Below are 17,635 nucleotides of genomic sequence, written 5' to 3'. Positions count from 1 at the left end.
ATTTTATTGTCACATGGGCAGCCTGAGATCATGTCTGGGCCAATACAGTGTGTACCAAGACTGTTTGGTTCTACATGGCTCCGGCAATGATATTATCAACTGGCGTGGTGACCAAGAGTTGTGTAATCCCCATTTCTATTGTGTCATTTCAATTGTGGCCTTGTTTGTGTGCCTCTCTGGCATTCACCGTTGCCTGGTTTGGGCCTGAAGCCAAGCTGTTCATGACTGTGTTTGTCCTGGGGATAGGAGCTGCTTTATTTAATTATTTCTAAAGTAGCTAATATACATGTATTCAGTAGGAGATGTTGAATTGAAAGTTGGAGCTTGAAGGCAATGACAGCTACTTTGGCTAAAAAAGGAAACCCTTTCTCCAAACTGACATTTAAAGTCTATTTCCATTTGTTCTCTCTTTTCTGCCCTCCATTCATATTTTTTTTTTTTTTTTTTTTTTTGATAAAGATGAAAGAACAAAGAAATGACTGCTGGCTTCTGTCCACCTCACTGCTGTATCATGATTACAGTCTGGGGCAGTGGCAAGGTAGAAAAGGGCAGCTACATTATCCAGGCCTGATTTGTAGTGGCAGGAAACACAGATGGATGCTGCCTCCACCCCCTTCACTGACACTTAGCACACAGCAATGAGAGCAAAGAACTGCATGTCTCTTTTCTCTGCTGCAACAGTATCAGTTTGTAGCAACGGAATTGATGAATCCTGCATCTCCAGCAGCTTTTGTGAGAAAAGATTAAGCAGACACTTCCTGGACAGATTCAGACCATAAACTTGTGTCATGTGGTTGTTCAGTGACCGAGGCATTTCCCGGGTACAGGCTGACCTCAGAGAGACTTTAATCAGAGTTCATTCCTCCCATTAAAGCTTGGTTTCATCTTCATTTTCAGGGTTTTAAAAGAAAAAATTAAGCTCAGCTTTTTCTGCAGTGTTCATGCTGTTACTCCCATTAGCATTGCATTTTTACCTGACATCCCATTTAGCATTCCTTTTCATCTCATATTTTCTCTTCATTCTCTGTTGTATATTTATGCTTTAAGATGCTGTAGGAGAAATCTGTTCCTAAAGGTTCACTATATATCAGCTACACATCATTCCCATTGAGATTGGGTTAAATGTCTTTATTCATGAAGGCATGCTGGAGATCAGGGAAGAGGATGAAGGCTGTGTAGAAGAGGCGGTGGGCATACTCCTCCTGTATGTACATTTTTATTTTCATGTCCTTTTTTTATTCTTTTGGGTTGCATATTGTAGGAACAGAGGAAGGAGGCTGCTGTGTGGGAGGATGCTCTTGGCAGAAGATGGGATTACCAAAAAAAAAAAAAAAAGAAAAGAAAAAAGCATTCTTTTTTTAATCTTCAAGCAAGCTGACTGATTTACTCCCACAGCAACTAAATTGGGTTTCTTTACTTCTGATAGGCAGGGGATGCAGTCAAAGCTGAGCTATGAGGGAAAGTTCACAGTAGCTGAAATCCCAACCCTAGGCCCTTGTGGTGTAATACTTCACCAGTGCTGTAATGTTTGAGACACTTTATAATCACTATAGGACACATTTACCACTGTAAGCAAAGGAGATAGAATTAATGCAGGGGGAGGACCGTGTTCTCTGATCAGTGTAATCAATCATTTTAGCATGTCCATACCTGGAGACAACACTTACCTCCACATGCAGATGTCCCATCTCCTCATCTTGTTTGAGTCCAAGCCTGTAACATTCTTGATCCTTTAGTGCCATCTGGAGGCATACATGAGTATGCATGCTCTCTATTTCTGCTATGCTAATCCAGTTAAAAAATAAGACATACTCATATTGATTACGGTTACAGCAGAGCAACACAGACAGTAATGAGTAAATTAAGCAGGTAAATAATTTAATCTTCAGGATTAAATGTAAAAATTCATAATCTGACATCCGTTTTTAATTGTTTCAAATGAAAATGTTTTTCTATACTTCTAGAAATAATTTTCATCAGATTTTATTATAATAAATTTTAATCAAAAGATTCAGTACCTTTGCTACAGTCCTTCAAATCCTTTTCTTCAATTATATTATATTTGTTTCCGCCACTCTACTTTAATCTAGTTGTTTTCTTAATGTCGAATACACCATTTCTAATTATTCTTAAGGGGGCAATATATCAGTCTGAAATCATACTACCTTGCTCACAAATCTGTATCTAAACTAGTTAAGGTAATTTCATTAAACAAATTTAATTTAATTGACCATGGAAACAAAGTTAATGTGTGCACAACATGAACTGAATTAATGGCAGTGTGGGGGTTTCATATATCGTAGTAGATCACCTAAATGAAATGAAAAATACTTTATTAATCTCAGAGGGGCATTTTTATAAATACAAATGCAGGACACAGCCAGGTAAAATTCACAAGGATGAGGTAATTAAATGGAGAAAAGTCAGGTTAATTAGTCCAAAAAGTCAAAAAACAAAGTGAGCGTTGGAAACATCTGGAAAGCTGGGTACACACATTATGATTTCTTAAATCTGAAGATATTTTTTATCTGAGACCCCACACATGAAGATAAATTTCCAAATTTCCCTGAGGACTCTCCAAAGGGATTAATAAAGTATTTCTATTCTAAATAATCAGGCATTGAATAGTTTTGGTCGGACTGTGTGTGGTGTGCTTCGTTAATCTCAGCACAGCACACCACACATAACAATTCTGTCCAATCAACAGAGTCACGACTCAGGAGTCAGAAGTCGTTTATGTTCCCATAAACATGAAGATTTTTGGTTGTAAATACTGTAATTAACAAGTTTGACTGTCAACCACAACCAGTGTCGAAGCCGAATGTCAGAAGAAATTCACTCTTAACACACCTCAGACCACAGAATAATCTTATAGAATAATCTTATATAATTTAAGATAATCAGGTGTTTGCTGTCCTTGGTCGGGAAGGGGAAAAATCGGGACAAAAACAGTCCAATAATCTTTATGTGTGTGCCTCGCTGAAGGGCACAGATAAGGCAAAGAGTAATAACCAGCAGCAAGCTGGAATTCAGTCAAACACAAGGGTAAACACTTGGGAAGGAATTTAGACAAACTGACTGTGAACAAGATGATATGTGCACAATGAGTAATGATTGATTACAACCAGGTGTGTATGGCAGGGAAATAAAAAAATAATCAGGCCATAATTCAGGACAAGCCAGTAAATATGTAACTTTTCATGTAAGTTAGCTAACAATCATTCAAGATATAACAAATGTGTAAAATAAAACGAGCTGCAGGATTTGGTTCACCTTCGCGGTATGAGGCCCCTGGGTCGTGCACAGTTTGGTTTCTGTTTGACTGACTCAACACTAGGGGTCAGCAGCAGCATTCATCTGTAGGTCACATTTTTTTAGCAGCATTGGGTTTTACAAGGACAACAGAAACACAAATCTCTAAATAATGTTTTTATGATACATTTAATGAAACATATATTTGTAAGAATCACTTTCTTTGGAACTGAATCTGAGGTTAAAAGACACAAGGGCTTAATACTGAAATGGCCAAAGGCATTGTGTGGGATCATGAGACCAGAGATGTAATTCATAGGTCATGTGCATGCAGTAAACACTGGCTTGCGTCATTTATGGTTGGATGAATCTAAATTAGGCTGATTTTATTTCAGTCATTAATCTGGTTAAGTTTGCCAGTATTTCTGCACCTTTCTCTGCTTTAAAAACTTGGTTCACAGTTGAGTTTTGCAAGCTTCTTTTGTTATGCAGGAACAATTTTGTGATGTGTGTGTGTGTGTGTGTGTGTGTGTGCGTGTGTGTGTGTGTGTGTGTGTGTGTGTGTGTTGGATTAAGAGTAGAAAAAGTTTCCATGTTAAAAAGAAAACAGTGAGAATGGGAGAGTAATTAGACTACAAATGGGCACCTGCCTACCATCACAGTTCACATTTATCGGAGCTAAAATACACAACTGTACAAACCGAAGATTCTTTGCTTTGACAAAATAACTTTCACTTTCTTTTTCTTTTTTTTTTATTCCTCACATGTCATGCATGTCATCAGCATGATTAAAGCTGCAGTGAGATCCTGTTTTGTCCTACACTGCATTTACTGATAGATTAACAGAATAATCTCTGTAATATCTGTAGACAGTGGAAAAAACATTAAAACAATAATGAGTCAAATTAATCTTTCTTTGTTTCTATTTAGGGAAATTTATTACACAGAAAAATCTAGAGAGGTGAAAAGAAAATGTAATGTTTGTTGTACAATAATCTAAATTTTTACATCTTTTTAAAAAATCACAGTTTAGTCAAAAGTGATACATCCTAACAACCTCCTAAGCAGCTGTTGTAGTCAGATGTTAACTTCAGATTAAACGGATTAATGCAGATAAAATAACCATTTTTTTTTAAATTATGCTAGATCAATTGTTCCCATTATTAAATTTCACCAATCATCTTGTCTTAACCAGATTTGTATTTTAAAATATTTAATTAATCTTGAACAGCTTTTACTAAAATGTAATAAACATTAATAATAATCTTTGTTCTAAAGTAATATTTCATAATTTGATGTATTCAAGTCTTTTAAATGCCTTTCTTTTTGAAAAGATATTAAGTTCAGCTGCTGCTGTGTATAATTTCCTTTCCACTGTAATGTTTGCGATTGACTTTGATTTTGACCATCTTGTCTGTCTTCTGTCAAAGTGTGAAAAGAGCAATACGCTTCAGAGAGCGCCTGGATGGAGGGGGTCTAACATGAGAGAGATCCTGTCTTATCTTCCCCTCCTGTTAAAGTTGAGCTTCATGAGGAGGATGTAATTGTCCTCTCTAATGACTTGCACTTGGGGGGTTGAGGGAGGGATGTGAGGAGGGGACAAAGAGAGCACAATAAAGGACTTTTAGGGGCCCTCCAGTAGGAATACTTTGCTTGAAATTGCAGAGCAAATGAAACTACCCGTTGTTTCCTCAGCTCAGATCGGGGCTCTGTCAGACGGAGGTGAGGTAGGACCAAAGCAGGCCAAGGCAAGAACACCTGCTGGGGCCTAATTGGCCCCCACTGCAGTTAATGGCTTCCTGTGGCTGCATGTTTACTTCTCATTTGTTCTGCAAGCTCTGTTTCCCAGCCCCTGAAACAAGGGAGGCTCACTTTAAATCTTTATTCCCACAACTCTGTCTCTATCCCTCTCTGACTGTCTGTCTGCCACTTTGTCTCCTGTCCTCTCTGCTAAGAAACAAAAGACTCTGGTCTTCTTTAAGCTACAGCACGGTGACTCATACATGAAACTCGCCCCAAAACTGGTTATTACCAAGTAGGTTTTGCTGCAGCATACATCACACCCAATGTGAGGGTGAATTACTTTCTTCTCATATCTTTTTTTTCTAATACATATGATCTTAGGATATTTGATGAACTAACTTTTTTTCTGAGGTCTTTGATCTCAGTGACAATTAAATGGGCACAGACAACTGACACTTACATAGACTTAGAGGATATTATAAATGCATCAAGTAGCCACGCCAGCTATAAAGAAGTCTGCAGGATGCAGAGAAAAATAAATGAGTTAAACTGGTTTCCTGTCTTATAAATACTTCTCTGTAGATTTATTATGAAAAAACATGTATTTTTTTATATCTGTAGAAAGCAGATCTGATGACACAACAAACATATCAGCACTGCTAATGACAGTTACATTAATATTAATATGCCTACAATTGTTTTCATTTTTTTATTAGTTTTTGATCTTATAAACTTGCATCTGTTTATTTTATCCAGGAAGCTTATTGACTGTTTATCTGTTAGAATTATTAGCATATTCCCATTTTCTGATGCTGTGTCTGGAGTTTAATGTTTCCAAACTATAGTCTGTGTTGTGCTGGAGGAACATGGACCTCATTGGATCTTTGTTTGCACTACATTCAACAGCAAACAGGCCTTCCAGCTGGAGGCTTGTACATCATGGACCCTCCTGCAGGAGAGAGCTGATAACTCAAGTAGAAGTGAGATGACCAAACACAAACTAACCCCTCTGCTGTAGAAGCCCAACTCCTCTGACAACTGCTCTGACTCTTACAAACATAATCTGGGAGAAAATGTTGTAATTATGTCCACTACAAAAGAAGTATAGCAATTGGACCAGTGGTGTCACTTCATGCCAGCACAGTCAGCAGATGTTGAACTGTTTGGAGAGTTTCTTCTCTTCTAAAGCTTTATGGGCTGTCAGGCAAACAGTAGTCCATTTACCAAAAGTGGCAGAGATCATCTGAGAGCCTGTTAGAATTTGAGTAGTATTGTGGTTCCACCATTACAAGTCTTACAAGTATAATTCCGATACATAACAAAACTGCACATGCAATATAATCTAGAAACCTTGGAAGTCCCATTTGCTTAATTTCAAATGATATTACAGAGGTTTCGACTTATTAATTTAAGGTGTGCTAATGTCTCCAAAAAGCAAATCTTGAAAGAAATTTCACATTAACATTTGCACAAGAACTTTTTGCTGTATCAGTTTTTATGCTAGCAGAAAACAACTGTTAATTTTACTTTCTTTCCCCCACCGCTTTCTCCGGCTCAGATCAGCTTTGATGTGCTGTATTTACATGTTGTGAATGTGTAACAGAGCAGTGTTGGCCCCTGTCAGCCTTGTTGTTAATGAGGGATGAAGTCTGTTTAGTATGGTGTTAGTAAAAGACTGCTGCCATCATACAGCACATTGGTTTGGGGACATTAGGAGCCTGGTAAGAAAGTGAAGGGTTGAACTGACAAGTTCCCCATCGGTGTGAAATCCCATCGTCCCATAGACAAACATGACGAGACAGCAGCTCCTCCTGCCTCCACAACCGGGCTGTGCCATAAGAACATTCCCCACATCCCTGAGAAATACCCAAAATAAAAGCAATTAGACATGAAGCCAAATATGGAGATGCCAAATCTTCAGTTATGTTTTTGAATAATGAGCTAATTCATCCAACCTGCCCTGGTTTGTGGCTATTTATACATTTTTATTAACTGCTGTGATTTATGGGACAGTGGATGCAATAATTTGCTATCTTTGTGGCCATCTGCTCATGGTCATTTCAACATGTTGAATTTCACAAGTATGCATTACAGGTCTGCAAAATTAGATGGACCAGAACATACCATGACTATTACTATTAACCAGCTTCAATGAGTGGAAAATGTACAAAAGTTTTTTAGGCTCCTGGAGGAAGGCAGTTCAATCACTGGGGTTTTTCATTTTCAAGCTCCTGCATTGTCACATCTCCACATATAACTTGTACTGAGCATGTATGAATGCAGGTCCACATCCACGTCCCTTTACCTGCATCTCTGCAGCTGATGGGGTTTGTGTGGATCTGTTACCTGCTGCACTGTCTTGTGAGTAAACGCTGCCTCACTAAGGAGTCCTCCCTAGAGCCAGTTTACACCCAGCAGACAAAGTGTGTTGTCACCCGAGTGTGCAGTGTTATCGGGTGTGAGCTGAACCATGCTATGGCTACTCTTGAGAAGTAACACACTGCTAGGAATACGTTAACACAACATTTTGCATGCAGGTCACACAACACAGAAATCAACTTAACCAGGCCAAGTTTAAAGATGTTTCTTTTTTTGGTAAAGAAATTGCTCAGTTTTCTTTGGCTTACATCAAGTCTTCCTGTGAATATACTCTGATTATCTCACTATATTCAAATAAGACTGATTTCTGTCATTTTTCATGTGTGGGTGAGGATGAGGAAAGTGATCAATTCTCTTTAAGATTTAATGTAGAAAAGCACAAACCAAGATCAAGATATACTTTATTGCTCCCTTGGGGAAATTTCCTTGTACTCAAAGGGCTTCTTTTAGTTTCATGATTTTGCATTTATGCACAAAATTTTAGGCCACAGTTAGGAAGCAGTAAATACTTTAGGGGTGTCAAACTCCACTCCTTGAGGGCCACTATCCTGCAGGTTTTTTTTGTTTCCCCGCTCCAACACACCTGATTTAAATCAAATGGATCCAACAGCTTCTTGCCAACTTCTTCATTGTGAGCCATTCATTTCAGTCCGGTGCGTTCGAGCAGGGAAACCGGAGACCTGTGCTCAAACTAAAATTTGGAAGAGGGCCAGTTTCAGAGACGGCGTTTAGGGCTAGTCCCAGACTAAAAAGCCTGTTATAGTCACTTACAAAGTCTTGGATTAAATAAATCCCACTTTTATCTTATTCTATATTAAACTAAAGCCATTGCAAAACAGATTATAAGTTTCAGACTATATATGACAACCTTCAAGTAAGATTAGGAAAGTGACTTAAATGTGCTGTTTTAACTACAGATTAAGGCCTAGTCTTGGTTTAATCTAAACCCTGTCTCTGAAACTGGCCCTATATATTTTCCTTATACTTCAAATGAAGATCAAAAACTTCATCATTTCAGTTTTTCCTTGAAGTCTCACCATTTTTAGGTGTTAGCAGTATTTTTTCTCATCTTTCCTGTAAAAAACTGAAATGATGCCTAAAAGGGTTTACTGTGAGCCAAATTGGTTTAGTCCATTTATTGACCTCCTTTTTAAAAGGGTTTTTTTTTTTTTTTTTTGGCTTAACATCAGCAGAGCAGCTACAAAATGCTAAATGCAAGTATTTCTGGGCAAAAGCATTCACATTAGCTCTTATATTCTGCATTATAGGTTCATTCGTCTCTTACAGTGTTTTTACACACTTTAGGTAGTTAAAATGAGCTACTTTGCTCTAACTATGACTAAGTTAACTTTGACCTATGAATATAGTCATCACCAAGGGGTGATGTTAGCTTTTCTATCTTTATGCTATTTGTCACACCAACTGCTGGGATGGGCTCCAGTTATTGGTGAAATTGGTAGAGGGAAATGGATTAATTTTTTATGCCTTTTTTTGGGAGAGTGTGTCTTAACAGTTTGAATACTCAAAATCCTCCACTGTATCATTTTCACATGGGATGAGAGTGATACAGGTGGACACCTATGTGAAACAGAGCACAACAGCTTCTGTTTATGTCACTCAACCCCCTCCATCATTCAGGCCTGGACTTGGTTTATCGCTCCTTATTGTAACAGTTTAATAAAATGCTGTAAGTAAAATTTGTAAGTTTGTAAGTTAAAAAAAAAAACCCACAATTTTTCATCAGTTATGGATTACATTTCTTTTCATTTTTGTCATATCATGAGATTGTGTTAAAGCTACACCTTCTGAAAGCCTGAGCTATATTGTTTAAGTACAGGAAACTTCCAGTAATTTCCAAACTTTCAAATACAAATTTATATTTCTCAAAACATAAAACTTTTCCTTTAAACTTTTAGGTGTAGCTTGTGCCAAGAAAAACTTGGTTCTTATTGATTATAGCCCAAAAGCTGAATTAAATGACGAACTTATATATTTTACAGAGGGCAGAAAAAGAATATTAAGAGATTCTAGAGGATAGAGAACATTATTGAAATATGTACTGATATCAGAGTTCAGGAGAGAAGCTTTAAGAGGGTAAAGTGAAAACCCTGGAGAAGGAGAAAGTTTTGCTCAGGTGTTGAGACGAGCATATGTGGGTAAGCATGAAGGCTCATTTTTTTTGTCTCACTTCTGTGTCAAAATGGGCCTAAGCAAACAAGGGATAAGCCTGGCTCGAAGGAAAGCTGGGGAAGGCAAACAGACTGGTCAAAGCTAACAGGCATGAAGGAGCATTACTCACCACAACTCTATACTGAAATCTGCTGCTGGAGAGGCCTGTCACCCCTGTTGACATCCTCAGGGTGTCAATCTAGGGTTAAGCTTTAAGGCACCTAAAGCAGAAAACACTAGCATTGCAGACTTATTGTGCCTTATTGTGCCTAAGCATACTATACAATAAACATTTCATAACCTGGGGAAAAAATCTCATATGTTTGGAAATACTGTTTATTTCCTTTTAAATGGTGCCACATTTGTAAGGAAAATGCATTTGTGGTATGAGCAGCAAAGTTGAGTATGTGGGTTGTGACCATAAAACGCTTGCTAGATTTCTCCTCCAATGCAACCCCAGAGGCTAACAATCAGGTGCAAGCCTGGTTACGCTTGTGTTTGCAACATGTGCACTGGAACCTGGATGTCTGGAGGAACGTTATATCCAGCAATTAGCCCAGATCCTGACTGTGGCAGTTGAATAGTAGGGTCAAAGTGTGAAGAAGATGCAAAGAATGCTATGCTGTTTGTTGCAATGAAAGGGTAGCAACCTTTGTTACCAGGTGTGGGGCAGTTTCTGTCCTTCAAGATAATAACTCTTGCCCCCACAGAGCAAAATTTTCTGACTTTGAACAATTGATAAAGTATTAAAATCATTGAAAAGGCTTTGCAAATCACTACATTCATGTTTTTTTTTAATTATATTCTTACATAGGTTCCCACATTTTTTATGTAAACAGTGTTGATCAATTCGTGCAAATGAAACTTGCATGTGTTGCTTTAGCTTTATTTGGGTTTAAATTTGTTCTTTGATGACATGGAGAAGATCCACAGCATCATACAGATTAATAACATTAGGTTACAGTGTTGCAGATCAGCATCAGGAAGTGACCTGGTGTGATTGTTAGCACTAGGTGGGGTGTTGGAGGAGAAGAGGTAGGTGCCAAAAGGGACGCTGGGACTGTAGGAAATGACACTGGTTATGACACCCATGACTTTTACAGCATTGTTACTTCAGCTCCTATACAGAGGTGTCTCTTTAAATTATAAAATGATTACTGAACTAGAAAATGATAAATAAATGTAATATGTACTACCCAGAGACTAAAGCTGCCACCCTGAACCCCTGAAGCTTAACCTGAGAAACCTCCAGAGCAACATACCTGATTTGTTAAGTCAGCAATTCAGCAGGTTGGTGAGAAAATTATCATATTTAGTACTTTCCCCAACCAGATAAAACCTGAATTTACTAATAAATGGAGGAAACCAGATATTTACTTGAGATGTTACAAATATGTCCTGTGTCCATATGTTGTTAATTGAGCAACCCATTAGAAACATAAAGGAAATGATGCTTTGACACAAATCATTCACCTTTTTTCTCTAAGATGTTTTTTTTTATAGCTATGTTCAGTACCAACAAGAAGACAGAACATCTTTCAACTGCTCTTTTAACTGAGTGGGGTTTGTTTTTCTCTGCTTGCTGTGAACTCTGGTCCAGACTGCTGGACAGAGAGACAGACTCTGGCAGGAAGAACGAGGTGTCCAAGATTTGGTTAGCAACACAAACCGGCCACAACACAACACCACAGAGCTCTACAGAAGCTAACACGTAGCTGTCATACTTTATGTGCTTTAAACGTTTGGTTTTTTTTTCTTTTTGTTTGTTTTTTGTTTTTTTTGTTTTTTGTGGGAGCCGCCATAGCAACAACACCGCCAGCATACAGTAGCTATTGTAAGAATGACACTACGGTGCTACATGAATGTTATAAATCACTTTATACAGTATGTTTCATTGTTATCAATAACAGTGTTTTTCCTTTTCTCTTGCCATAGTTACATCCAGCCATTGACTCAAAACAAAGGAATGAAAGTAAAACCAAACAGCCTCCTCTTTGCTCTCCAAAACAGAGAGAAACGTTGAAAATAACTCCACCTAAGCACGATGATGTCCACCAGAAAATAGCCCAGACTTTACTTATTTAGTTTGGGACAAAGCACTGAGCCGTTGTAAGATGTCTAATCAGCTGAAGATGTCACATAAAATCATTCAGAGTTAAAAGTGTTTGTGTTTATCACAGGCATGACTGGGTTCTTTGGTAAGGAGTTTTAGGATCTAGTTTTATATGTTATGTTTGAAAGATTCATCATCCATTTCTGTTTTTACTTTGCAAAAGTGTGTTTAATCTAGTTTACATTAACTTCCTTCCACAAAATGACTGTATTATATTTTTAAAATGTTGTATCAATTGTTAGAGTGTGGGTTTTCTGACACTTTCTGATTATTACTTGCAATCTGCAGTTTGTTTTATTATGTGAAATATGTTTGTACATTAAGAATCCTGTTGTTGCACTTGGTGCATTTATTATTATTATTTTTTTTTTATTGTTACTATTATTATTATTATTATTGTTTGATCAATATGTTAATTAATTTATCCATCATATCAGATGTGTAGGCAAACTTGTCTGGGTCACATCACAGTATTAGCATTTAAACTACCATAAAACTAGGCAACATTTTTCATAAAAAACTGAGAAAAGTTAAAGAAGTCTGTGATAAATTCTCCTAGTTAGGCTTAATACCAGCCATGGTAAATCTGTGTTGGCTACTGCAGGTGTGGCTTTGATCTAAGTGTCAATATTTACAGGTTGATGTAATAAAGAAGGTTAAACTGCTTTATTCAAATCGATGTCATCCTGTTGGGCCTCAGTGATATGGCCGCTCCCAGCCAATGGATGACAAGCCCGCAAAGATCAAAGAAGAGGCGAGCCAACCATCTCTGCTCCTAACACCCGTCCTGAGATGGAGCTTCTCTTCAGCCTATATATATTCTGGAGCTCCTCGTAATGTCCTGTATCCTTCGGGTAAAAGTTTGTTAGCACAGAATAGGAGGCAAGAGAATACAGTTCTTGGATAAACCTCGTAGCAACACCTAATTAGCCCTGGAGCTGTTGGACACGATGGCGACAGGCGCTGGTGAGTGTCCCAGCAAGGCCGTCCAGTACCGGGTGGATCATCTCCTCAGTGCGGTGGAGAGTGAGCTCCAGGCCGGTAGCGAGAAAGGCGACCCCACGGAGAGGGAACTTAAAGTGTCTTTGGATGAGAGTGAGCTCTGGCAAAAATTTAAGGATCTCACAAATGAGATGATAGTTACAAAGAATGGAAGGTGAGCTTGAACACACACAAGACAATTGTGAAAGGATGTAGTTATTTATGTCGTGTTTCTCTTAAGGCGCATGTTTCCGGTTCTGAAAGTGAACGTGTCCGGACTGGACCCGAACGCCATGTATTCTTTTTTGCTGGACTTCGCCTCAGCGGACAACCACAGATGGAAATATGTGAACGGGGAGTGGGTGCCCGGAGGCAAACCCGAGCCGCAGACTCCCAGTTGCGTCTACATCCATCCAGACTCTCCAAACTTTGGGGCGCACTGGATGAAAGCTCCCGTCTCGTTCAGTAAAGTTAAACTCACAAATAAACTCAACGGTGGAGGTCAGGTAAGTTGAACTGGGGAGAGGGGTGTTAAATTAAGTTATATTAGAAAATATTGTAAATAATATTTCTTTCTTTTCTTTATTTTTTCTTTTGTTTTGTTTAAGATCATGTTAAATTCTTTGCACAAGTATGAGCCACGCATCCATATCGTGCGTGTTGGAGGCCCGCGGAGGATGATAACCAGTCACTCCTTCCCGGAGACACAGTTCATTGCAGTAACCGCGTACCAAAACGAAGAGGTTAGAAAATGCTGTTTTTTTTTTCTTTTTCCTCTCAGGTTTATCAAAGTGCGTAAAATACGCGCGTAATTTACGCATGGTAGTTATGCACGTTTTAAATTAAGCACTGCGACTCCAAATGTTCTGTGTTTTCGTTTGATTTGATTTTAGATTACTGCACTGAAAATTAAGTACAACCCATTTGCCAAGGCCTTCCTAGATGCGAAGGAGAGGTAAGAGCATACAATGCTAAAGTTTAATTTTAAAGAACATTAATGTGAAACAATTTAAGTAGAAATAAATTAGTCTTTATCTTTTTAGAAGTGATCACAAAGAAATAAGGGAAGATGCCAATGAAAACCACCAGTCTGGTTACTCTCAGTGTAAGTTTAATTGATTTCTATTTGAGACAAACTAGTAATCTTTTTTTGTGCTCATCTGGCCCTTTTATGTCTTCTCTTCCCTGTGGAGCCAGTAAGTAGCTGGTTTATTCCAGGCACCAGTGCCCTCTGCCCACCTGCTAGTCCTCACAACCAGTTTGGGAGTACCATCTCCATCTCACCATCTCACGGCTGTGAGCGCTATTCCACCCTGAGGACCCACCGTTCTACCCCTTACACTAGCCCATACGCCCATCGGACCAACTCGCCCAGTGAGTCTCTCCCTCCACCTTTTTGCCCTCACACATCCATGAATCACACCACTTCCTCCCCCTGACTATTAACAAGAAAGTCAAACAAATGTCCCTGAGTGGGGAATGCTGTGCATTCCTCCGCCTTTTGTGTGAATGGAGCCACAGAGCTGTAAATTGTTGGGTTTCAGACAAGGACTGTCTAAGATTTATCTTTAGGTGTCACACTGGCTGACACATCCAAGAGAATTTAATAAGTGTCATGATTACATTTTTGTGTAATTTATCTGAAACTTCTGTGTCTTTGTTTGTGTTGCAGCCAGTTACTCTGAAAACTCGTCGACCTGTCTGTCAATGCTGACCAGCCATGATAACTGGTCCAGTCTCCAGATGCCTACACACTCTAGCATGATGCCCATGGCCCACAATTCTTCCTCTGGTGCAAATTCAAGGTTTGTGGAAAGACAAAATAACCAAATAAGAATAAAAAAAAAATTCTTAAAGTGGTTTTAACGGTTACTTTGCCATGTTTTTTTGCTCCCAGATTGATTTTTAGGTCAATTTAGACGCTAACAAAATCTTACAAACTAACAGAAAAGAAGTCCATTAGGAAAAGCATTGAATGACAAGCAAACATACTAAATATTGACAGTAAACTTGGTGAGAAAAGATGGGAAAAAAAGTACACACATGCGTAAAAAGGTCAAATTAATCTAAATTATAAATCAAATGTTTGTGGACGTTTAGTGTCATGCATGTCTTCTTTTTAGTGGACTTGAGTAAAACAGTAAATGTTTTTCTTCAAATATAAATTAAGGTTTTTTTTTTGTTTTAATTTCATTTTGTGCTTCTCAGTGTTATGTCTTTATAAATATGTTTGAATGAGATAAAGACATAGTAATAACACTTCTTAAAATGTTGCATTGCAGTTGGGCTTTTAGAACATCCCCAAAGAAATTAACCATAAGTTTTGTTTGTTTTTCTCTCTGTTCAGTCAGTACACCGGCCTGTGGTCTGTGGGTAACTCCCCACTAACTCCAGTGTCTCAGAATGGAGGGATAAACAGCTGCCTTGGCTCCCAGTTCATCCGAGGGTCCAGCAGTCACTATGCTGGCCTGTCTCACTCTATCACAGTGCCCCCCTCTGGTTCTCCCATGTACGACGGCAGCTCAGCCACAGAGGTGCATGATGCTGCTCAGTATGACACGTCCCCCCACGGTCGACTACCTACAGCCTGGACCCCCGTAACGCCTCCGACACTTTGATGAAAATATCTGCACAGACTGAGAGAAGGACCCCGATGTTTGATCTGATTTGACTTAAAGAAAGAATTGACCCCCAACTGAAATGGTTAAATTAAATCCTGACACACATTTCACAAATTAAACATTGTCGTTAGTTCAGGTCAAGTTTAAATGAATTCACGATGTTTGCATTCTAACAGTGGGTGACAATGACAAACAGCAGAGGCTCAGATTAGCATCATTTGAAATGATTAAAAAGCTAAATGTGCATGTTTTGGAATATTTGTGATCTTTTTTATCAGCTTATATTAAGCATAACTCCATACAATTTACTGCAGGAAGCAAATAATGTTTATATTGTAAATGAAAAAGCATACAAAGTTTATAGACTGTAAATAGATAAATGAAGCTTTTTGTACCACAAATATTCTGTTTGAGTGTATGTTTAAAATTAAATGTCATTATTCTGCTATGCAGATGGCACCAAAATTTTACATGTCATTAAAAAGAATACATGTCTCACATCAGTATCCTTTGCTTCCTGCTGCTCAATGCATACATGGCTCTTTGTTTAAGCAGCTTAGTGTCAATCCGCTTAGTTAGTGTCCTTCATGGCTTCTATAGAAGTTTTTAGCCGTGATGATGCAAAAATGACAAAATTCTGTTCATAGGTGATTTAATTAAGTTATAAATATCTGGTTTCCAATAGAATTTCTCATATGGTTAATTTATTTTAATGCAGATTTTCAGCAACAAACATAAACCGAGATAAACCGTTCAGAGACAGTTTTAATTGAACCATTTAATGTTTAAATTACCTAAACATATGCATTATTACTAAACTAATCTTGCTGCTCCTCTTGTAGAGTGAGAGAAGGAGTGTTTTACAGACATGGTGGATTAGTTACCATCTGAATGGTAAAGAGGAGGGCTGCATGGTTGTACAATTCTCTGGGCGGTTTTCTTGTTCACACATGATCAGCATGTGCTTTTTGTGGAATGCTGTTTGGGTTGCTGTGATACTATTTATAAAAATCTTGACGGGAGGTGTCTACGTTCAGCCTATGAAAGTTGGATTAAACATTTTTACTAATTTGACAGTGAAATACCAAATGCAATTTCAAATTAAATAATTTTTGTGACAGAAATATATTGTGTAATTGATGAAGAATAAAATTTGACCATGCTGTAAGCATGCATCTCATAACATAGTGAGAATAAACAGAAGAATGTTTATAAAAACTAATTACATGGAGTGTTAAATTACTGACAAGTAAAATTTATGACATTTCCTTTGCAAAAGCAATGTATAGATCAGTAAGAGATTTCAGGCTCAGAGTTTGGGTCTGATTTTGAGAAAGTGTCTTTAAAAGAATTAGACTGTAAAATTCTTTACATTTTGCATCTTTACTGCAAGTTTGCTGTACGTCCTCATCAAAAATGTCTGCTGATTACAAACACTACTAAATATTTGTTGTTATAAAAGCCAATGAAATTGTTTGTTCCAGAATGCAAAATAGAAAAAAAACACCATAAATATCCAGCACACAAATGTATTGGATTTAATAATTAAATGTTTATTATGGATGCTTATTAGTTTCTACTTGTCTGATTGAATAAATAAATAAGCATAAATGTTTGTTTTTTTCATTAAAAAACTACAATGTATGCAGTCCTGTCAGTCCAGACATAAAAAACATGGCCTCAGGTGATTTTTTGATCAATGGCCCCCAGCTGAAACCACTGTGCTGGTCATTTGTGTTGCTAGATTTTCTGATCATAACATTAAGCTAAAAGCAACATCTGTTGATTGCGTTTTTTCTTTTGCAGACAGGATATCACGTCATCACTTAATAGATGTTCATACACTTTGTTGATCTGTGTGCAAACATTTAAAAAAATACATGAAAACTACAACTTTTCTTTCAGAGGTTAAATATCCCCGAAGTTGTAACCAAAAGTTTTACACTCAGCATATTATTTTGGGCTTCAACAATTCCACAATTCTCCTTGACCAGGCAAACTCAAACTGAACCCCCTGCTCTTTTTCTACCCTTAAATTTCACCTGGACACACTCATATGATTACTTTCACTTATTAGGGCAACATGCATCTTAGGTCACAGTTTGAATGCTCTGTTAAAGACAAGATATTCAGGATATAACCAGGGCTGGTCCTGACCTGCATTGTGGCCTAGCCAAATGAAAGAATTGATGTAGTTTTAATTAACCCGCCACTATGCTATGAGTATATTTCTCTCTGGTATCCAAATCACATTTTGTAAGAAAAACACCTGGAAGAAGTTTTAATTATGCAAGTCCACATCATGAGGTACACCTGCTATAATGCTTTTTTATTGGACATCTGGCAGAAACACGCTCTGTAACATGTTTCTCTATGA

The 17,635-nt window shown here is 37.9% G+C and overlaps 1 protein-coding gene across 1 annotated transcript; it reads left to right on the top strand.

The window, feature by feature from the left end:
- Positions 1-12,606: 12,606 nt before the first annotated feature.
- Positions 12,607-15,309, top strand: tbxtb (T-box transcription factor Tb). Its single transcript, XM_042009963.1, has 8 exons — positions 12,607-12,812; positions 12,879-13,143; positions 13,246-13,380; positions 13,531-13,592; positions 13,681-13,742; positions 13,835-14,011; positions 14,310-14,442; positions 14,985-15,309. The coding sequence occupies exons 1-8, from the start codon at positions 12,607-12,609 to the stop codon at positions 15,253-15,255; spliced, it is 1,311 nt and encodes a 436-aa protein (XP_041865897.1). The 3' UTR covers positions 15,256-15,309.
- Positions 15,310-17,635: the final 2,326 nt, after the last annotated feature.

Source organism: Melanotaenia boesemani, chromosome 16 (genome assembly GCF_017639745.1).
Source record: "Melanotaenia boesemani isolate fMelBoe1 chromosome 16, fMelBoe1.pri, whole genome shotgun sequence".
Classification (NCBI taxonomy): domain Eukaryota; kingdom Metazoa; phylum Chordata; class Actinopteri; order Atheriniformes; family Melanotaeniidae; genus Melanotaenia; species Melanotaenia boesemani.
The sequence above is the reverse complement of the archived record's forward strand: the minus strand, read 5'-3'. Positions and strand labels throughout refer to the sequence as shown.

Coding starts and splice junctions, on each gene's coding strand:
- tbxtb (XM_042009963.1), top strand. CDS start 12,607: ATGGCGACAGGCGCTGGTGAGTGTCCCAGCAAGGCCGTCCAGTACCGG. Junction 13,381..13,530: donor CCGCGTACCAAAACGAAGAG/GTTAGAAAATGC, acceptor ATTTGATTTTAG/ATTACTGCACTGAAAATTAA. Junction 14,443..14,984: donor TCCTCTGGTGCAAATTCAAG/GTTTGTGGAAAG, acceptor CTCTCTGTTCAG/TCAGTACACCGGCCTGTGGT.